The sequence below is a fragment of the Palaemon carinicauda genome, chromosome 13, assembly GCF_036898095.1.
Source record: "Palaemon carinicauda isolate YSFRI2023 chromosome 13, ASM3689809v2, whole genome shotgun sequence".
NCBI classification, from domain to species: Eukaryota; Metazoa; Arthropoda; class Malacostraca; order Decapoda; family Palaemonidae; genus Palaemon; species Palaemon carinicauda.
In genome coordinates, this window is record NC_090737.1 from 36,680,166 (window position 1) to 36,703,841 (window position 23,676).

The window sequence follows — 23,676 nt, forward strand, 5'->3', positions numbered from 1 at the left end:
ATATATATATATATATATATATATATATATATATATATATATGTATGTATGTATGTATATATACATGCGTGTGTATATATATATATATATATATATATATATATATATATATATATATATATGTATGTATGTATATATATACATGCGTGTATATATATATATATATATATATATATATATATATATATATATATATATATATATATATATATATATATACTGTATATATATATATATATATATATATATATATATATATATATATATATATATATATATATATATATATATATATATATATGCAGAAGAACCACAGGGAAAATGAAAATACGAAATATACGATTAAGCACGATTAAGTCCTGACTAGTTTCGTGATACCACGAAACTAGCCAGGACTTAATCGTAATTACGTATTTTCATTTTCCCTGTGGTTCTTCTGCATCTGAGCATCACGTTTTCCTGTGATTTTTTACGCACACACACACACACACACACACACACACACACACACACACATATATATATATATATATATATATATATATATATATATATATATATATATATATATATATATATATATTGAGTGTGCGTATGTGTATGTGCACCCAACCAACTCACCAAAAAAAATCTAAAGTAAAGACCCATATCAAAAGACATACAGCACTCCAACAAAGACATAAAACTTCTCTTTGGCCACCCGAAGAAGCGATCTGTGTTTATTCCTACTCAAATTTCCGCTTTTGAGACGGTACGTGTTTCCTCGTTCAAAAAGACAGCCTAAACTGGTCGTTTAATTCCAACTTTTTTTCAGAAATGCCCTAAATATGGACGTGAATAGCCTGTTTCGTTGGTTCTTACACACTTGGGAAGGTAAAGCGTGAGGCGTTAATACGTTCATTTCTTAAACGGCAGTACTAAAACTAGATAACTATAAACTTCTCTTGAACTGACACAGTTGAGTTAAAGTATATCGTTGCTCAAAAACGAATAAAGAAATAATCAAAGCTACTTCTGTAATATTCTAACTATACTTTAGATAATGCAATACATAGCTGTCGACTTCAAAGAAAAGGAATAAGAAAAATGCACCGAATAACTTGGTCGATTTCAGACGCTCTTTATAATAATTTTTACAGTTTCCCAAAACCTATAGATTCGTCTTCCTAGGTTTAATTCTTTCAGACGCCGGAAGATGACCTCCCAGCCGTCTTGTCTTCTTTCATTCTATGCTAAAGATTCGTGATTACTATACAATAATAACGGCCACTATCAGACCGTAAAGCTCTCCAACGCATGCGACAACTCGGTCACTAAGTCTGGGAACATAAAGCATTTTTCTCATACCATTAGCAAGTGTTCCAATGAAAGAAATGATATGAGGGAGAAGGGGGCTTTATCTAAAAGGTAATCCATTATCCCACAGAAATCTAACTCCCAACACAAATTTGGGGGAAGTTTTGGTATGCGATCTCAAAGACGTGTGGCATGCGATCGCACTTGATAGTAGAGATCTCACTACTTCACAGCAAAGCAAGAACCAAAGACTATATACTGAAGGATTTCTAAATATATATATATATATATACATATATATATATATATATATATATATATATATATATATATATATATATATATATATATATATAGGCCTATATATATATATATATATATATATATATATATATATATATATATATATATATATATAGGCCTATATATATAGGCCTATATATATATATATATATATATATATATATATATATATATATATATATATATATATATATATATATATATATATATACCTAAGAAATAATAATAAATCATTAATATTAGCGTGCGCAGCTCAACATTACCGCTTGCCAGTAGGCCTACATACGGAGCTTGATGTTTTATTTTCTTGCAAAAGAACGAGCTCACGGCGGAGCAAGAACTATTAGTTTTCATTATGTCTTTTCAAGAATAATGAGATCGCGAACCAAAGCAAAAGAATAATTTCTAAGATCACACCATAAATGAAATCGCATGCCAAAACATCACCCAAATTTGTTTTTATGCATTTTCGTAATGTAAGTGAAAATAAGTTTTAACGTTTCGATTTTTTTTTTTTGCAGGGGTGAATAAATGCTTATATTACTCTTATTTCGTTCAAAGATTTATCCTTATTTACTACAAATGCATAGTGCAAATACGGCTGAAAAAGCTAGCAATCTCTGTCTGTCTGTCTGTCGATATATCCCGAACTTTAGGTTTCTTACAACATATTAGCATAACATTATAGTTTTTTCTTTTGTGATATTATATATATATATATATATATATATATATATATATATATATATATATATATATATATATATATAGATAGATAGATAGATAGATAGATAGATAGATAGATAGATATAGATATAGATATAGATATATAGATATATAAATTGTGGATATGCTAAAAAAGTACTAAGAAAAATGAAAAGATAACTTGAAAAAAAAAACCGCCGGAATTTACATATTGTTCCAATTTCCACTGCGTCTATTTATTTGTAACTGCATGTTATGTGTTATGTGAGTTTTAAGCAAAGACATACATCGCACATTACACACACACACACACACACACACACACACACACACATATATATATATATATATATATATATATATATATATATATATATATATATATATATATATATATATATATATATGTGTGTGTGTGTATGTGTGTGTGTGTGTATTTGTGTGTACAGAATATTTCAAGACATTCATTCTGAAAAGAAAGGTGTAAATATACTATAAAGATACCTCACCTGTTATAACAAACGGTACCAGTCCTACGAAGGGATTCCTAGGTACAGCATTGACATCCTGATCCTGGAATTGTATTTCTGAGCTCACAGGACTTCTGTCATTTTCGTTTATTACTATTAGCACCACAATTGCTACGAGGGCGATCACGAAAGCAACAATGCCTGAGAAACTGTTGATGGAAATTGCGATTCTGAGATAATAATTATCTGGAGTTGTTGAGTCTTCAGTGGTCACCGTCTCTTCGATAGGGCCAATGTTCGTCGTTGTTGTAGCTGGAGTTGTAGTTGTTGACATTTTAGTAGTTGATGTAATATTTGCTGAACAGTAGCAACAGTACTTTGGTTTAGATGGCCTCTGGCGTGTAGTCGTGAGAATTGGTACGTGGCTCCTCTGTGCACGGTGTAAGTGGTTCTGTGTTTCGTGTTTATCCTCACCGTCATTGTCAACACAATCTCTTCGTGTTTCTGAGATTTTTGACCACGTGGTCGAAAACCCATCATTTTTGGCATCTAAAACAATGTAATTATTGGCTAATGGTGTGATAAAAGATTTGTCGTAAAAATGGTTGCTCTGGGTAGGTTTCACAGCTACAGACGATAATGGAATGGAGAGTGGTGTGACAACACTATCTGATATTTCTGTTTTCGTCACTACCTCTAAGTGGATTCCATATGGCACTGTACTTGTAGAATACAGAGGGTGATGTGTTACAGGGCCTATTGGAGACATCTCTGTACTTTAAATTGCTATGAAAAAAAGGAGATAGTTATTTTCCCTCGATCATGATTGTTTTGACTTTTTTTTCAGTATCAAATCCTTATCAATAATTTCGAATTTTGTTCATATTGCTTATTCTTGTGTCCAAATCACTGTTTTAAAAGTCACCATTGTGACTTACTATAGAATAGAATATTTTGATTATTACTGAGTATTAAAAAAAACTTCCTACATTTTGAAGTAAGACTTCAACATAATGTTTCACTAATGGGCACTTTTTATCTTAGAATCACTTCAATTCCCTTTCAAACATCTTTAGAACAACACTTTTTCTTTTCTTTTTATCAAAATTGATCTGGCAATTGCATTTCGAAAGAAATTAAAAATATATAAAATTTAGAAATAACGTCATAGGCTGATGTTTTAAAAAATATTTGTTTTAGCAGAGTTGACATGCATATCATAATGCAGAATGTAGTTTGCCACAACACCCTCTGTCTGTTTGTTTTTTCTCGCAGCTCGAAAACTGTACTGTATGTACTGTAATGTATAATTATTTCAAACATGCCTTTTGTGGGTTTTACTATATTAACATTTCGATGATAAACATATTATAACATTTATGTATTAGCTACTTAACAGATTGCTCTAAAATAAATCAATTTCACGCATCTTTATCTTTGAACTTCACAGTACAATTTCGTAGCAAAACTCCTAATTTCCTTTATCACTAATTGTTAGCCAAGCAAATCCAGCAATGTAGGGTTAACTTGCTCAGCGGAAGAATAGGGGAACACTGGATCCATACAACCACCTTTCCCTCATGATCCATACAATCACCATTCCCTCATAAGGTCTATGAAAGAGAGAGAGAGAGAGAGAGAGAGAGAGAGAGAGAGAGAGAGAGAGAGAGAGAGAGAGAGAGAGAGAGACATGTGCGTTCACTGCAGCGTATTTGTGGTCAAATTCTGGTTACGTTAACCATACATGCTTTCTCCTTGTTATCATTGTTTCCTGGGCAATTCGGGTCACTTGCCCTATCATTTACTAAAGCATAAAGAAATTTCTATTTTATTGAACTTTCATCATCATAACCCCCCCCCCCCCCTATGCCTATTGGCACAAAGGGCCTCGGTTAGATTTCGCCAGTCGTCTCTATCTTGAGCTTTTAAATCAATACTTCTCCATTCATCTTCTCGTACTTCACGAATCATAGTCCTCAGCCATGTAGGCCTGGGTCTTCCAACTCTTCTAGTAACTCTTCTGAAAGTTTGGTGAACTAATCTCTTAGGGAGTGCAAAGAGCATGCCCAAACCATCTCCATCTACCCCTCATCACGATTTCATCTACATATAGCACTCGAGTAATCTTTCTTATAGTTTCATTTCTAATCCTGTCCTGCTATTCAACTCCCAATATTTTTCTTATCTCTAATAATAAATATCAAGAAATATCACCCATAGAAATTCTAAATAAGATTTATATACAGAATACGCTATGTTCATGTTCTTCAGTTTTATGTTGAGCAGATAACTCCCAGGCATTAGTGAAACATAGGCACGGTTGTACATATGTCGTATAAAAAAAAAAAAAAAAAAAAAAAAAAAGCATTAATTCATTTTCTCTTATATCTTATATTTTGTTATCTTGTTGATATATATATATATATATATATATATATATATATATATATATATATATATATATATATAAATTATATAAGAAGCAGGAGAAGGAAGAGAAGACGATGGATCGACGAACTAAGGAAGTTTGCGGGCATGGGTACTGGCACACCATAAACAGACGTAAGATAAAGGACATGTCTGATGCCTTTGTTCTGCAATGAACTAGGAGGCGATGTTTAGGATTCTCTCTCTCTCTCTCTCTCTCTCTCTCTCTCTCTCTCTCTCTCTCTCTCTCTCGTAGTAGTAGTAGTAGTAGTAGTAGTAGTAGAGATAAACAGTAACACAGTAAACGAGTTCAAGAATAAGTTAGACAAGATCATAAGAATTCTCTAAATACTTAAACTAAATCGTTCTACCAAAGAGCAAATGGAGTCTCCGCGGATGGAAGTCTTTGAGACATCCAAAATCCTTGTAACACACTCTCTCTCTCTCTCTCTCTCTCTCTCTCTCTCTCTCTCTCTCTCTCTCTCTCTCTCTCTCTCTCTCTCTCTCTCTCTCTCTCTCTCCCCCCAGAAACTGATTTCATTTTTACTATGCCTAAAGCTATGAAAATGGAAAGTTGCCAGCTGCTGTCTGTCTTACCTAATTTTTGTCTACATTTCAAATTCCTCACGGCAATAAATAAATGCGTTCCATCCTCTTCACGATGGGGTCTTCGGTCTTAAATAATGGGCCCCATAGGTTTAAACTATGGTTTCTCCACTCTTCCCTTAGGTAAATAGAGCCGGTAGTCATCAGTTTCATTTGAAATTTACATGTTAAGGCTGTTTATTTTTGTTACTGTTACTGATTTCTTTTTACACAAACACACACACATATACATACATACATACATACATACATACATACATGTATATATATATATATATATATATATATATATATATATATATATATATATATATATATATATATATATATATATATATACTTCTTACTTCCACTCCCAGGTTGGCTTTCAGCCTGTCAGTGGGCATATATATATATATATATATATATATATATATATATATATATATATATATATATATATATATATATATATATATATATATATATATAATTATATCCCCACTGACAGGCTGAAAGCCTACCTGGGAGTGGAAGTAAGAAGTATATATATATATATATATATATATATATATATATATATATATATATATATATATATATATATATATATATATATATATATATATATGTATATGTATACATATATATATATATATATATATATATATATATATATATATATATATATATATATGTATATGTATAACCCTTCCTGGGTGATTTGTGTACAGCCAAGATTAGTAAAGCTGTACTAATCATGGCCACCCATACTAAGTTGGTTTGCTGTAAGCAATCAACCAAAAGTCTCCCACCATTACTTATCCGCAGCTGGCCAGAGTAGTGTTGAAAACTGGCCAAACACCAGTCACCCGTTGAGAAACTACCGCTAGAGACTTATGGGGTCCTTTGACTGGCCAGACAGTACTACATTGCGCCCTTCTCTCTGGTTATGGTTCATTTTCCTTTGCCTTCACATACACCGAATAGTCTGGCCTATTCCTTACAAATTCTCCTCTGTCCCCATACACCTGACAACACTGAGATTATCAAACAATTCTTCCTCACCCAAGGGTTAACTACTGCAATGTAATTGTTCAGTGGCCACATTCCCCTTGGTAAGGGTAGAAGAGGCTCTTTAGCTATGGTAAGCAACTCTTTTAGGAGAAGGACACTCCCAAAATCAAACATTGTTTTCTAGTCTTGGGTAGTGCCATAGCCTCTGTATCATGGTCTTCTACTGTCTTGGTTTAGAGTTCTCTTGCTTGAGGGTACACTTGGGCACACTATTGTCTTATTTCTCATCCTCTTGTTATTTTAAATTTTATCGTTTTTATAGGAAATATTTATTTTGGTGGTGTTGTTGCTCTTAAGATATTTTATTTTCCTTATTTCCTTTACTCACTGGGCTACTTTTCCCTGTTGGAGCCCTTGGGCTTATAGCATCTTGTTTTTCCAACTAGGGTTGTAGTTTAGCTAATAATGATAATAATAATAATAATAATAATAAGGACATGTCTGAGGCGTTCGTCCTCCAGTGGACTAGGAACGGCTGCATTTGTTGTTCTTGGTTCTCATGTCTGGAAAATAGATTAGAAGACAAAATAACAATTTCCTCCTCCCCTGCTAATTATTCGTCTGTCTGGATGAACTCTTTACTATAAACTTCCGGTAGCTTCTTCATGCACATACACATAGGCCTAAGTATCACCACTTACTGGACATCAAGACTATACTTAGAAAAAGAATATTTGCTTTATGATTACGGTTCTTTGTTCAATTACGCTCTTTCATTGGCCTACGTTTATCTGAAATTTTGTTATGTGCTTTCAAGTTTCTTTTACACCAAAGAAAGTTACTAATGTGTTCTTCAATTATTTTTCTATTTATATCTTTACGGACAATGCTGTCATTTTCATAATTAGTTATTATAAAAAGTATTGTACTTTTCTAGAGCATAAATTTTAGAATTTTAATCTAGCAGTATTACTTCATTGTAATTATATCTGCCCAAAAAGTTTTGACACGTATAACATTAAAATGTTCAAATCAAGTTTCCAATATATACAATACATGATGATTTTTTTTTTATTAATTAATACGCTGAAAAGTTAATTCTAAAACTTTTATCATAGATGTAAGCTATTTGAAAATAATCGCTTTAGAAAAGTTTAGATACTTAAATGACAACCCAAAGACAGACTAAACATTAAGGTTTCATAATATTTAGTGTCAATGAATCACCTTGATTTAAAAAAAGTAATTAAATAAAAGTGCATATTCGAACTATGGATTTACTCTGTGTTTAAGATTTTTCTAAAACTTCCAAATATTAGCTTCTTACAACCTTATTTCCCACCAACATCATATCTTTTTGTAGATTAATTATATTTTTTCTTCTTAATTGGTATTTAATGAAGATGCTCAACTGTAATATTCAACCTATATTTTGAAATTGACATGGAGTTTCAAGCTATTTTTTTTTACTAAAGGTGTTTATTCTATGGTAAATTTTTGTTGCATATTCTTCATGAATATTTATGATGGATATCATTATATTTAGAAATAATGGAATCGGTTAAATCAATGACAAAATAAAACGGAAAAGATAAAATCCTTTTGAGAAACATGAAAGAAGAAGAATCGAATACTGATGACCTAGTGCTGCCCCAGGGTTGCCATTCGTACGATAATTATCGTACATGTACGATTATTTTGGGTCCGGTACGATGTACGATACATACCTTGGGTATATACAATGTATGTGTTTGTGTTTGATTAAACAATTATACTAAAATACCTTGAAATAAGCTATATATGTTACTCCTTAATAATCTTGTTCAAAGTGTGTACGATAATTTTGGTTTAAAAAAACGATAATTTTAAGGTTCATGTACGATAATCCAGTGGAAATAATGTGGTAACCCTGTGCTGCCCTCTCGCAGACGACGGCTAAGATACTTGACGAAGTCCATCGGATACAATAATAATCTTCATTCAAGTATGTATTTTCGTGAATTTAATGCATTTATATTAACAAATAAGTGTGCCAAGTTGACACTAAAGTTATAGTTATTCTGATTTTGATAAGATTACATTATTTTAAACGTTCTAGAGTGATTTATTTCGTCTGCTATCGTAACTTGTCTGGAACAGCTGAGCCGGTTGGATGATTTTGATGGAGGTTTATTCCATCAAACTATTTCACAATGATGTTAACAAGTCAGACTGTTTTGGCATATCACCTTAACGATTTTTTATTACATCATGACTGTAAAAGTACAGCGATAGGCCTTAGTTTACTCAGCCGCCACAGCTTAGTATGCATTTTGGGTTGAAGACGTCAGGCCGGTTAGTTAATATTTATATCTGTCCATTTTCCATGATATGACTTTATCTACCATTATCGACAATATTTTGGGGCCCATTATATATCAGCAGCCAGTTCCTCTAAAGTGCATAAAATTGGACATTAACCAACCTGAACTCCCCTCGACCCCTAACCTAACCTACAAGCTGCGTCCTTACCTACTTACCTATTATTATTATTATCATTATTATTATTATTATTATCAAATGCTAAGCTACAACCATAGTTGGAAAAGCTGGATGCTATAATCCCAAGGGCTCCGACAGGGAAAATAGCTCAGTGAGGAAAGGAAACCAGGAAAAATAGAAAATTGTAAGAACAGAAAAAACTTTGAAATAAATATTTCCACCATATTTCCTATATAAACTATAAAAAAAACTTTAACAAAACAAGAGGAAGAGAAATTAGATAAAACTTTGTGCTTGATTGTACCCTCAAGCCCGAGAACAATGGTTTGATTTTGGAGTGTCCTTTAAAAGCTGCTTACCATAGCTAAAGTGTCTCTTCTACCCTTAACAAGAGGGAAGTGGCCACTGAACAATTACAGTGCAGTAGTTAACCCCTTAGGTGAAGAAGAATTGTTTGGTAATCTCAGTGTTGTCAGGTGTATGAGGACAGAGGAGAATCTGTAAAGAATAGGGCCCCCTGCGACAACCCTTACACTGCCGTATTGTTAGTTAGCCATCATTATACTACACCCGTATATTTCTTTTACATTTGACTTTATTCCGTGCAACCGTCTTCCCTGAACGCTCTTTGTCACATCAGAAAAATATTTACTTGGCTATTCTCCCCTTAATAATGGAGCCTAGTATTTGTAATACAGATTTCTATGAAACCTGATGTTGACTATATTAGACTTTCAGGAAAATTAAGGGACTATGTTCTAACCTAATGTACTCTGGTTTTATTAAAGTTACGGACAGAAGAAGCTTTTCTACTAAGTAAACATGTTTCTTAGAAAAATGTCTGTTTTTCAAAAATAACATATTTTCAATGCAAATAAAGATTTATCCAAGAAATGATAATCAATGGGGTTAGCATGCGCAGTTCAGCATGTACCGCTTCCCAGTATATAGGAGCTTGACGTTTTTCTTTTTCTGTGAGCGCATGACGGAGCAAAAGCCATTAGATTTCTGAAAAAAAATATCCCAGTTCATAGATTGTCTAACAGGTTTTTGGTTATTTGCTGTTGAAGGTCAAATTCAGTGAAAGCTCATTATTTGCTACAAGTAAAAACTTATTTTTTCTGTTCAAAATGTTTTTCCGTCCGTAACTATAATTTTACCCTCATGTCGACAATATATCAGAGTCTTAGGGAAATTAAGGGGATATCTACTAACCAAATGTATCCCCACCTAACCTGACCCGGATTATATCCTTAACTGGTGGGGGTGGTGAAGCTGCTCTACTGCTACCCCCCCTAATCCCTAATGCTGTTTGGTTTAGTTGTGAAGGAAGTGTGAGTAAATTATGTTTTTACGTGAGAACGGAGTATTTTGAGTTGAAGTTGCTTGGAGGAAAGCCAGTTGGAAAGATTAAGATTCTGTAAATAAGAATTTCTAAAGTCATGTTGAAGCAAGGTAAATTTGTATACCGTTCTGTGGATGTTGTGACTGATACCCAAGCCAGTTACACTTGCCAATAAGATGATAAGTATGTCATGAGGCAAGATGTGTGCCTGTCATAACCCGTAAGCTGCTGAATCAATGCTTCAATAACCTACTTTGAACCAGTTAGTACATTACTGTATTTACAATTCACTTTGTTTTGAGGTAGTGTGTAGGTAGTTGGGTCACCAGATTTTGGTCAACCAAAACACTCACCCTTCCAGCTAATGCAGGGTACAGTAGTGCAATATGTACTGCTTGCCAGGACAGAGGGACAATGATATATAGTTTGTGAGCGAAGCGAGCCACAGTGGAGTAAAGACCAGTAAGTGAATAATTAGGGTTAGTTCATTGACTAACTTAAACCTAAATGCATTTATTAGTGTGTATGATGACATATGGGTAATTAAGATAATTTTCCATGTGAGCATTAGACTTGATGACCCAAGGATTTACACGTATTCATGTTTTTAAAAAGACTAGTTTTATTTACACATTGTTCTTTTCACTTGACTTTCTAACATGAAACCTTTCCTTGAAACTCTTTCTTGTAGCGTGAAAAATAATTTACTCATCTTCTGTTAATAATGAAACCCAACAATCATGTGCAAGGGTTAGGTTATAGAAATTTTTGTCAGTTCAAGGCAGGTTACCTTAGGTTAGCACATTTCTCCTTAATTTCCGCACGACTTAAAATATTGTTGCTATCAATCTTGATAGAAAACAGGATTACAGATACTGGGTTTCATTATAAAGGGAAGATTACCTAATTAAATCATTTGGTTTGCACAACAATTCCCCATTTCTAGGAAAACTTTAATGGAAGTTGATTGAAATGAGAAAGATTTTACAATAAACATTTACTGTATACCCTTGAGATTGGAACCTAAAATGTCAGCTTTATGCTGGTGACTGTAACATCCTCCCCTCGCTAGAATGACACACCTGACGTAGATAAGGTTAGGTGAGGGTACCTTAGGTTAGGACATATCTCGTTGACTTAATTAAATAAAATTAATCTACCGTTTTCTGTGTTTATCAATCTACAAACTTTACCTAGTGTATGACATATTGCAACAGAGGACACTCGCAAATAAATGATTGCCCTTTAGTGCCCGGTCTGATGGCTTGATAGTCTTTGAGGGGAGTTGGTCTTTTTTTAATTTGGTTGAAAATGTGTAGAACTGTGATTCATCCTTGCTTTTTCTAATTGATTCAATAACAACTAAAAGTGGAAGATGATGGTTGTCAGTTGGTGCCTGCAATCCAGGTGAAATGCCTTTTAAAATTTTGTAACAAATTGAATGTTTTTGTATTATTTGTTAAAAGATTTAGTAGATTTAATCTTCCATGAGGTAGGAGGGGAATATTTTATGGTTCATGATTCCCTTTTTCATTGAGATGGGCTTCTTGTAGACCAAACTCTTGGCCCTAAATGAAATCCCTTGTTGCAATGCACAGTTGCACAGCAGTTTCCAGTACTATACAGTATTTTTGTAAAATTGAAACTATATGGTGTTTAATCGTGGAGTCAATGGTTTGAATTTCTTTTGTAGTTTTTAATCAGGTAACATTCAAATGGGATTTTTTTTTCTCAAAGACTGGGACTTTAGTTATTTTAAATTACAGTACTTTCCATTTTTAGATGTAATTGCAGTTTTTGAAAAAGATTCCTAGTTTTGTGAATATTTTATCTAAAGTCTGTTGTCAACTTTTTCAGAATGTTTGCGCGAGTAGCTTCATCCGTTGTCCGTCAGGTACCACGTTTTGGTACCAGGGCTTATTCTGATGCCCCAATGGCCTTCACATTTGCTTCACAGAATCAGGTGTGTAACTTTAATTTGCATGCTTAAGTCATTCATATACTTTGTGCTTTTGATTGTGCATTTTTTTCTCAAGATTGTTATAAAATTAGCATAACTTTGAATATTATTACCACCTCTGAACCTCCTTAAGTAACACTACTGCATACTTCTTTAGTGTGTAAAATATCTAAGACTACAGTAATGCATTTGACTTGCATGAGATATACGTTAACTGTCATACTGGACAATTAGATTATCTTTCCCCTATTTTATCAATAATTTTGCCTGATTAGTTCTTTGATTTTTCAATATTAATCTTACCCGATAATCATGTAGCTGTCAACTCCGTTGCCCGACAGAATTCTACGGAAGGGATACGCCAGCGATCACTATACTAGAAGGGGGTGTACTCACCAGCGCCACCTGTGGCCAGGTACTGCAGTACTTCTTGTTGACACCACCTCAATTTTTCCTCTGTCGTGCTTCCGGCAAGACCTACATGGATACGCTTATAATTTTGGAGTCTTGTTCACGGTTTTTGGTGAAGTATTGCTCTAAGATTTCAGCTTTCGCTATACTGGAAACTTGTCTCTTAGCTTAGATAGCTTTTAAATTGATTTGATTAATGGTTAACGATCTTTTGCTTTAATTGGAATCCCCCTTGACTGTTCTTTGATTCAAGATGTCCGACCTTTCTCAAGCTCCTCCCCAAAGACGATGTAGGACTTGTATTAGGCGTATTCCGAAGGCCTCGGTTGATCCTCACACCGTTTGTTCCGACTGTAGGGGAAAATCCTGTCAGTTGGAAGATCGATGTGAGGAATGCGCCGGACTTTCGGAACTTGATTTTGTTCGATTCCTCAAGTATACCACTAAGTTAGAGAGAGAGAGAGTTAGGAGGAGTTCGGCTCGCTCTTCGCTTTATTCCTCACCCCATGATCCTCAACCTTTTCCTCCCCCTGTAGTGGCTACCCCCGAACCTACTATTTGTGCTCAGCCTGATATGTCTGATGTTTTACGTGCCATTCAGGCTTTAGGTGATAAAGTGGAGTCGGTAGTGAGTGACCACAAGTTCCTCTTGGCGGACGTCAAGGAACTTAAAGTGAAAAGTGCAGTGGGAAGTGGTAGTGCCAGTGCTGTGCCGAGTGCTAGTGTCAGTGTCAGTGTTGTGCGTGAGGGTGCTTCTGTGCGTGCCAGTCGTCCTCCCAGTCCGGGACCTCTTGCAAGCTCCCAAGCCCAGGGGAGAAGCAATGTCGAAGGGCAAAAGGGTTCGGCAGGCCTTGATCGGCGCACAGCAGTATCCTCGGTGGTTGCGGGCGTATCTTACAGAGATCGTCACTTCCACTCTCAGACGATTGAGCCTTTATTTTCCTCGTCTGCAGAAGAATTTTCGGGGAGAAAACGCTGGACTCAGGTCTCAAGACCTCTTAAGCGTAAAGTCCAGACCACACGAGTTCAACAGCCCGGATGTAGTCATTGGGCTAGCTCTGACTCGCCGCAGTCATCAGGTGACTGCACACCTCCTAAGAGAGGTAAGGCGATGCCTCAACAGACCTCAACTTCTGTTAAGGCTTTGCCTCAACAGACCTCATCGTCTGTTGATCCCAAGATGGCTTTGCTGCAGTCCATGCAGTCGCAGCTTGCGGTCTTAATGCGTGAGTTTCAGGCAGAGAAGGTTACACCTCCTCCTGCGAGCGCTCCTCCTCCTCTACGCAGTCCAGTCTGCCAGACGTACGAAGTTGAGGTTCCTCAAGCTACCTCCATGCGTGAGCTACCGCGTTGGGAGTTGCCAGATACCAGCGTTGTGCAGCAACCTCCACCTTCCTTGAGGCAGGAACCTCTTACCACGCGACAACCTCCTCAACAATGGGGACAGGAGTCTTATGCCTTACAACCTCCTCTTCCTTTGAGGCAAGAGTTTCTTGCAGTAAGACCATCCTCGAGGCAGCAACCTCTTGAGGTACGACAACCTCTACCATCCTTGAGGCAGCCACCTCAGCTCTTGCAGCTGCTACCTCCACTTTCCTCGAGGCGAGAACCTCAACTCTCGAGGCAAGCACCTCAAGAACCTCAACTCGTGAGACAGAAGCCGCTTTCTGCGCAGCCGCCACCTCAACTCTCGCAGCTCACACCTCAAGAACCTCAACTCGTGAGACAGGAATCTCTTACTGCGCAGCCACCTCAACCCTTGAAGCAAGCGCAACTCTTGAGACAGGAACCTCATGCAATGAGTCAGCCACCTCAACGCATGCATCTACCACCTTCTCCTCTACTTGACCAGTCTTTGCAGCCTGAACCTCAGGTTTTACTACAGTCGCCTCTCACCACACTTGCTCCTCAAACCTCCGCAGAACCTCCTTCATCCCAGCCTCATGACTTTGTCATTACCAGCCCTCATCCTCTTCAACAGAGACTTGAGGATGAGACCGCAAGTGTTTATGCACCCGCTTGTCAGGATTCTGCCGTTCAGCATACCGCTGTAACTTTACCTCTCGCTTCTCAACACTCAGGTGATGAGGTTTCTGAGGAGGAAGCTGCGCACCTACATGATCCCTCTTCGGACGTGGAGGAACCCAAGTCGTTACCACCCTCCATTGACTTTCGCAAGGTCCTGGCTCTTTTCAGAGAGGTTTACCCGGATCATTTTGTTTCTGCTACCCCTCGCTCTCCTCCATCAGAGTTTTCTCTAGGCATGCAACCTGTTAAGTCGGCCTACACTAAGCTCGTCTTTGCTAGATCCTCTAAGAGAGCTTTAAGAATGTTAGGGGATTGGTTGCAGTCCAAACAGCAACTAGGGAAGACTTCATTTATGTTTCCTCCTACTAAGCTGACTTCTAAGGCGGGCGTATGGTATGCCACAGGAGAGGAACCAGGCTTGGGAATCCCTGCCTCTGCCCAGGCTGACTTCTCAAGTTTGGTTGACTCTCCACGTAGATCGGCTATGAGGCGCTCTAAGGTCTGCTGGACTTTTTCTGAATTAGACCACTTCTTAAAGGGTGTCTTTCGCGCCTTTGAGATTTTTAATTTTCTCGACTGGTGCCTGGGGGCCTTGAGCAAGAAGACTGCCCCTTCTGACAAGGACTCGGCCATGCTTATAATGTCCTGTATGGATAAAGCAATTCGCGATGGTTCCGGCGAACTTGCCTCCATGTTTGTTTCGGGAGTACTCAAGAAAAGGGAACAACTTTGCACCTTCCTTTCCACTGGTATCACCTCTTGTCAAAGATCTCAGTTACTTTTTGCTCCGCTTTCTAAGTTCCTGTTTCCTGAGGAGCTTATCAAGGAATTGTCTGCGGCCCTTATTCAGAAGGACACTCATGACCTTGTGGCCTCTTCAGCTCGTAAGGCTAAGGTTGCTCCTTCGGTTCCTAGAACTTACCGCACCCCAGTGGCCGATACTCCTGCTACAAGATTTATTCCGCCCTTTCGTGGTAGAGCCCCCAGCCGAGGAAGTACCCGTCCAGACGCTTTCAGGGGCAGGTCTAAGAAAGGTCCCAAGCCTTCGAAAGGCAAACATTGACTCTCCTCCTCTCCAGACAGCAGTAGGAGCCAGACTCAAGATCTGGCAAGCTTGGGAAAGAAGAGGTGCAGACGCCCAGTCTGTCAAGTGGCTAAGGGAGGGTTACAGGATACCATTCTGCCGCAATCCCCCTCTGACCACTTCTCCCATCAACCTCTCTCCCAACTACAAGGAAAGGGACAAGAGGCTAGCGTTACACCAGGAGGTGTCGCTTCTGTTACAGAAGAAGGCAGTGGTGATAGTCCGGGACCATCAATCCCCGGGCTTCTACAACCGTCTCTTTCTGGTGGCCAAGAAGACAGGAGGTTGGAGACCGGTGCTGGACGTCAGTGCGCTCAATGCTTATGTCACCAAGCAGACGTTCACTATGGAGACGACGAAGTCGGTCCTAGCAGCGGTCAGGCAGGAGGACTGGATGGTCTCGTTGGATCTGAAAGACGCTTACTTTCACGTTCCTATTCATCCAGACTCCCAACCTTTCCTGAGATTCGTTTCTGGAAAGGTTGTGTACCAATTCCAAGCCCTGTGTTTTGGCCTAAGCACAGCGCCTATGGTGTTTACGCGTCTGATGAGGAATATTGCAAAATTCCTCCACTTGGCGGACATCAGAGCCTCCCTTTATTTAGACGACTGGCTGTTAAGAGCCCCCACAAGTCGTCGCTGTCTGGAGAGTCTCAACTGGACTTTGGACTTGATCAAGGAACTGGGTCTTTTGGTCAACTTAGAAAAGTCCCAGCTTATTCCCTCCCAATCCATCGTTTACCTGGGAATGGAGATTCGGAGTCAAGCTTTTCGGGCTTTTCCGTCGGCCCCAAGAATCAGCCAAGCCCTAGAGTGCATTCTGAGCATGCTGAAGAGGAACAGATGCTCGGTGAGACAGTGGATGAGTCTGACAGGGACCCTGTCATCGTTAGCCCTGTTCATCGAGTTAGGGAGACTCCACCTCCGCCCTCTCCAATTCCATCTAGCAGCTCACTGGGACAAGGGTTTGACGCTCGAAGCGGTCTCTATTCCTGTCACCAAAGAGATGAAGACTACTCTCATGTGGTGGAAGACCAACATCCTTCTCAAGGAGGGTCTATCGTTAGCGATTCAGACCCCCAATCTTCATCTTTTTTCGGACGCATCAGACTCGGGCTGGGGCGCGACCTTGGACGGACAGGAATGCTTGGGAACATGGAACAAGGAACAGGAAACGCTTCACATCAACTGCAAGGAGTTGCTGGCAGTTCATCTGGCCTTAATGAACTTCAAGTCCCTCCTGCTAAACAAGGTGGTGGAGGTGAACTCCGACAACACCACAGCCTTGGCATACATCTCCAAGCAGGGAGGGACCCATTCGAGGAAGCTGTACGAGATAGCAAGGGACCTCCTCATTTGGTCAAGAAGTCTAAACCTCACACTGGTAACGAGGTTCATTCAGGGCAATATGAACGTCTCAGCAGATCGCCTCAGCAGGAAAGATCAAGTCATCCCCACGGAATGGACCCTTCACAAGAGCGTGTGCAACAGACTTTGGATCTTGTGGGGTCAGCCAACGATAGATCTGTTCGCCACCTCCATGACCAAGAGGCTCCCTATGTACTGTTCCCCAGTTCCAGACCCAGCAGCAGTTCACGTGGATGCTTTTCTGCTGGATTGGTCCCATCTCGACCTATATGCATTCCCGCCGTTCAAGATCATCAACAGAGTCATTCAGAAGTTCGTCTCTCACGAAGGGACACGGCTGATGCTGGTTGCTCCCCTTTGGCCTGCAAGAGAATGGTTCACAGAGGTACTACAATGGCTGGTCGACGTTCCCAGGACTCTCCCTCTAAGAGTGGACCTTCTACGTCAACCTCACGTAAAGAAGGTACACCCAAACCTCCACGCTCTTCGTCTGACTGCCTTCAGACTGTCGAAAGACTCGCTAGAGCTAGAAGCTTTTCGAAGGAGGCAGCCAGAGCAAGGAGGATATCCACTCGTAGAGTCTATCAATCCAAGTGGGAAATCTTCCGAAGCTGGTGCAGAGCCAATGCAGTTTCCTCTTCCAATACCTCTGTAACCCAAGTTGCTGACTTCCTGTTACATCTTAGGAATGTTAGATCTCTTTCGGCTCCTACGATTAAAGGGTACAGAAGTATGTTGGCTTCAGTTCTCCGCCACAGAGGTTTGGATCTTTCCTCCAACAAGGACCTACAAGACATCCTTAAATCTTTCGAGACTTCTAAAGAACGTCGTTTGTCCACTCCAGGATGGAATCTAGACGTAGTCTTAAGGTTCCTTATGTCTCCTAGGTTCGAACCTCTCCAGTCAGCTTCCTTCAAAGACCTTACTCTCAAAACTCTTTTCCTCGTCTGCCTTGCGACAGCCAAAAGAGTTAGTGAGGTTCACGCCTTCAGCAAGAACATAGGATTCACATCCGAATCAGCAACATGTTCTTTACAGCTCGGATTTTTAGCTAAAAATGAACTCCCTTCACGTCCTTGGCCTAGATCGTTCGAAATTCCTAGCCTTTCCAACATGGTGGGTAACGAGCTAGAGAGAGTTCTTTGCCCTGTCAGAGCTCTGAAATACTATCTTAAAAGGTCAAAACCTATACGAGGACAATCAGAGGCCTTATGGTGTGCCATCAAGAAACCTTCGATGCCTATGTCCAAAAACGCAGTTTCGTATTATATAAGGCTTCTGATTAGAGAAGCTCATTCTCACATGAAGGATGAAGACCTTGCTTTGCTGAAGGTAAGGACCCACGAAGTGAGAGCTGTAGCCACTTCGATGGCCTTTAAACAGAACCGTTCTCTGCAGAGTATTATGGATGCAACTTATTGGAGGAGCAAGTCAGTGTTTGCATCATTTTATCTCAAAGATGTCCAGTCTCTTTACGAGAACTGCTACACCCTGGGACCATTCGTAGCAGCGAGTGCAGTAGTAGGTGAGGGCTCAGCCACTACATTCCCTTAATCCCATAACCTTTTTAACCTTTCTCTTGAATGCTTTTATTGTTGTTTTTTGGGTTGTTACGGTAGGCTAAGAAGCCTTCCGCATCCTGGTTGATTTGGCGGGTGGTCAATTCGTTCTTGAGAAGCGCCTAGGTTAGAGGTTGTGTAGAGGTCCTTTAGTATGGGTTGCAGCCCTTTATACTTCAGCACCTTAGGGTTGTTCAGCCTCCTAAGAGGAACGCTGCGCTCAGTAAGGAAGACGAACTTATTAAAGGCAGAGTAATGGTTCAAGTCGACTTCCTTACCAGGTACTTATAATTTCATTGTTATTTTGAATAACTGATAATATGAAATACGGGATACTTAGCTTCCTGATATACATGTACACTGGTTTTCACCCACCTCCCTGGGTGTGAATCAGCTACATGATTATCGGGTAAGATTAATATTGAAAAATGTTATTTTCATTAGTAAAATAAATTTTTGAATATACTTACCCGATAATCATGATTTAATTGACCCACCCTTCCTCCCCATAGAGAACCAGTGGACCGAGGAAAAATTGAGGTGGTGTCAACAAGAAGTACTGCAGTACCTGGCCACAGGTGGCGCTGGTGAGTACACCCCCTTCTAGTATAGTGATCGCTGGCGTATCCCTTCCGTAGGATTCTGTCGGGCAACGGAGTTGACAGCTACATGATTATCGGGTAAGTATATTCAAAAATTTATTTTACTAATGAAAATAACATTTTTTATACTTGTTTATTCCTTCATGGAGATTAATTTTTTGTGTTTATCATATAAGATATTTAAAACTGTTTATTTTTCTTTTTGAAGTGGGAGTTGTTTTAGTTATCCCTTAGTAGGTATAAAACAACATTTGTGTTCTAGAATCCTTTTAGAAAATTTAGCATAAGGGTTGGGTTTGAATTTGTTTTCTTTAGGAAAGTATCGGGCCTATGTTGATTTTGTTTTATAATACAGTACTGTACATACAGTAGCCATTAAGAAAATTAGCTTTCTATTTTTATTTGGGTTATCACCTGGTTATACTGTGGATTTTACAATTACTTGATATTTAGTGACAAGTTAAAAGAGTTTGAACATCTAGTGTACTTCATAAATAACTTCGCTATTTGTAACAAAGATTAGCTGTAGTGATGTTTTTGGTACTGTACAGTATTAGGTAATAGTCATTTTATACTATTATATAGCTGGGTGATTACTAGGTAATTGTCTTATTAAATTAATTATAATTGGTTGATCCTTGACCTCTACTGTATAATGATCCCACATTTTCTTAACAGGTTTTCTACAATTCTGCCAACGTTAGACAAATTGATGTTCCCTCATTCTCTGGAAGTTTTGGTATCCTGCCCGCTCACGTACCCTCGTTAGCCGTCTTGAAACCTGGCGTAATGACAGTTTTTGAGAGTGACGGCACAGCCAAAAAGTTCTTTGTGAGCTCTGGCATTGTAACCATCAATGAAGATTCTTCAGGTAATAGTTACCAGTAATCATTTCTTACACATAATAGGTCAAGTGATAGAATTTGAGTACTGGAAATTACCAAGACCTCATGTAGCCAAGCTTCTTTATTTCTTGGCTTTTTGATTATGGTTGGTTTTGCATGTCTGTCTTCTATACCTGATGTAGTTGTCTGATTGTCTTTTTGAGTGAATATTAAATGTTAAAATACAGTTGGTTGAAGCTAGGAACTGTGAGATTACTACTAGCCATTGAAACATCTTGAACATAGCCCCCTAACCCCCAAAGTCTTTGGTAATATGAAAACTTAGTATACTTGAATATGTTGCAATAACTTCACAAATTTGAAATATATTACAATTATTGTATGACTTATAAAAACGTATACTGTATGAAAGTCAAGGATTTTTACCCAAAATGTAAAATATAAGAAGAGAAGGAAATATAGAAAGTACGGTACTTGAATAAAATTTTTTATAATTTTTTCATAAGAATGGTAAGATGTGAATATTTTATGAATATTTATGTTAAATCATCTATTAGTATATCAGACAGTTTCTTTGTTCATTTGTGATATTTAGTCCTTTTGGCTGGTTAATCAGTTTGTCGTTTGGATGTTTCAAAATTGAGGTACTTAGAGGAGCATATGGTCTATTATTATCTTTTGTATTGTGCTCAATAGACGGTGCTGATGTTTCTTCCATTACATTTATAACTGTCTGTTGCTTTGCTTTTTGTGTTTTATTCTTCATCTGTTTCTTAGCTTGCTTACTACCAGTTTTATTAGCATTCTTACCAGCCTTTGTCAGGTTTCCTACTATTTTTTGGTAGCTGATAACAGCAGCAGTCTTGAAACATAATGTTTATTAAAGCAAACTTAATAAATTAAGTCTTTAGATATAGAAAATTACATGAAGAATTTTGTAACAAACTACAGTAGCTGGTTGCCATTTTAAGTTACAATGAGTCTTTTCTTTTACAGTACAAATTCTTGCGGAGGAAGCTGCTGGGCTTGAAGACATAGACCTTAGTGCTGCAAGAGACGTTTTGTCGAAAGCACAGACTGCAGTGTCTGCAGCGTCATCTGAAGAGGCCAAAGCTGAAGCTATGATTGCTGTTGAAGTAGCAGAAGAGATAGTTAAAGCCGCTGAATCTGGTTAGAGGATCTCTCGCTGTGCTGGAGTTGAATAACTTTTCGGGAACATATAGGACATTTATATGTTTTGGTAGGGAACATGTATTTATATATGGGAATTCATAGTTTTTATTATAAAATACCAAGGTTCCCAAATTAAATTTTTTGATGAATTAAATGTTCTTCCAGTGGAAGGTAATTATTATTATTTTTTTTGTGCTGCAGAAGCTTATGATCCATGTAAATAAAAATTATTATTAACTTGATTCTTAATGCACCTTTAAAATTTTAGAGGTTTTGAGTTATTTTACATCTAAAAATGATTATGATTCTCAATGTCACATGTTTAATGATATTCTCCTTGGCGAGTTTGTACTGTAACTTAAATAAGTACTGTATCCTACATCCAGGTGCCTATGAATGAGAATGTCGTGTCTTATAAGAAAGTGTTCAAATTATTATATCATTATGACTATTAAAGTCATTATAAAGGTGTTACAAAGTTGATTTGAAAATACTAATAGAGGGATGGCTGCTATATTTTATTCTTCAAGAAAATACAATATTCCTGGTGATTCTCAACTTTATCTCAAAAGTTTGATGGCTGTCAGATACATAATTAGAAACCATAAATAGAATATATAAATTGTAAATACCTACATTTTGAAAGGGGTAAATTTCCTCACTAAAGTGAGTTGGTAACTACGAAGTTCATTTAACATTCAAGCAATGTCTTTGTAGGCATTTTGATGGAGTGAAAATTAGAAAAAGCACAACTGCAGTGTAACTTACGACTAGATCTAAAATGTTTATTTGTAATTTTTTGTCCTATTGGAATTGTGCAGTATCTATGTAACATGTTTAATTATGCTGGACTTCATTAAATACCAAATTCTTTATTATTAGTAAATTTCATGGGTTGATAAATTGGAAACTTCAGGTTGAATTTGGTTGTCATATCTACAATGAAACCAACACAAATATTTTAGGTCGTTAATGTTTGATGAAAATTGTGTGAACCAATCCGACAATATAGAACATGACTCTAATGTAAAACAGTTTTATTAGATTTCTTACAATCTCCAAACTGTCCAGAAATCCTTTGGTTGTGGTCTGGATGTTCCTATACAGTAATTGGCTTTGAGAATAGTGCTGCCTTTGACCATGTTACTCATGAGACCTTTGTGCATGTTGCAAAACTTTTTTCTTATTCTGGTCATCCCATCTATTCAGATTTTCCCACTGTACGTAGTAGTAGTTAGGCAGTTAATCCTAAGTCTTGCCTTATCCATCATAAGGTTCAATACTACACAGAATTCAGATCTTCCCAGACTGTACCATCCTGTATGTAGTGCTTGATATGCAGTAATTCTAAGTCTTGCCTTATCTGTTGTAAGGCTCAATACTACACAGTATTTTAGAAGTTTTATTCCAGCTGTGACCAGGTTGTGGAATGAGCTTATTAATCAGGCAGTTGAATCGGTGGAACTTCGAAAGTTTGACATGCTGACATGAATCTCTAAAGTTTATATAACGTCTATTTTAATGTTGTTGCTGATCTTTAGATATTTTGTATTCTTTATTCTTTACTTCTTGTATATTTTTTTTATTTTCTCAACTCACTGGGCTGTTTTCCCTGTTGGAGCCTACAGGCTTATAGCATCCTATTTTTCCAACTACAGTAAGGTTATAACTTAGTAATAATAATAGTGATATGGTTGTCTATGTAACCATTTATAACAAATGGCACAACATTAAACATTTAAGTAAAACCTAATCACATTAATTAGGATTTATATACATACCTTATTATAGTTTCTCATTAGTAAATGCAAAATCATTAAGTAATTTTACTAATTACAAGTTTTGATAGAAATTGGTCTCGAGAAATTCCTAATGAATGCAGCCACTATATCGCACTACAATGACTTCAAAATTTTGTAAGGTGGCAAACACTTGTAGAATACTGTATATGCAAAAACTTATTTTCACTTGTGGTTCTTTTTTTAACTTTTTAAATGGGCCATTCATTGTTGTACAT

At 37.5% G+C, this 23,676-nt stretch overlaps 1 protein-coding gene across 1 annotated transcript; it reads left to right on the forward strand.

The window, feature by feature from the left end:
* The first annotated feature begins 8,714 nt into the window (after nucleotides 1-8,714).
* Nucleotides 8,715-21,896, forward strand: ATPsyndelta (ATP synthase, delta subunit). The gene is made up of 4 exons (XM_068385581.1): nucleotides 8,715-8,787; nucleotides 12,487-12,592; nucleotides 20,320-20,512; nucleotides 21,483-21,896. The coding sequence occupies exons 2-4, from the start codon at nucleotides 12,488-12,490 to the stop codon at nucleotides 21,659-21,661; spliced, it is 477 nt and encodes a 158-aa protein (XP_068241682.1). The 5' UTR covers nucleotides 8,715-8,787; nucleotide 12,487; the 3' UTR covers nucleotides 21,662-21,896.
* The last annotated feature ends 1,780 nt before the right edge of the window (nucleotides 21,897-23,676 follow it).

Coding starts and splice junctions, on each gene's coding strand:
- ATPsyndelta (XM_068385581.1), top strand. CDS start 12,488: ATGTTTGCGCGAGTAGCTTCATCCGTTGTCCGTCAGGTACCACGTTTT. Junction 12,593..20,319: donor CATTTGCTTCACAGAATCAG/GTGTGTAACTTT, acceptor TTTTCTTAACAG/GTTTTCTACAATTCTGCCAA. Junction 20,513..21,482: donor CATCAATGAAGATTCTTCAG/GTAATAGTTACC, acceptor TTTCTTTTACAG/TACAAATTCTTGCGGAGGAA.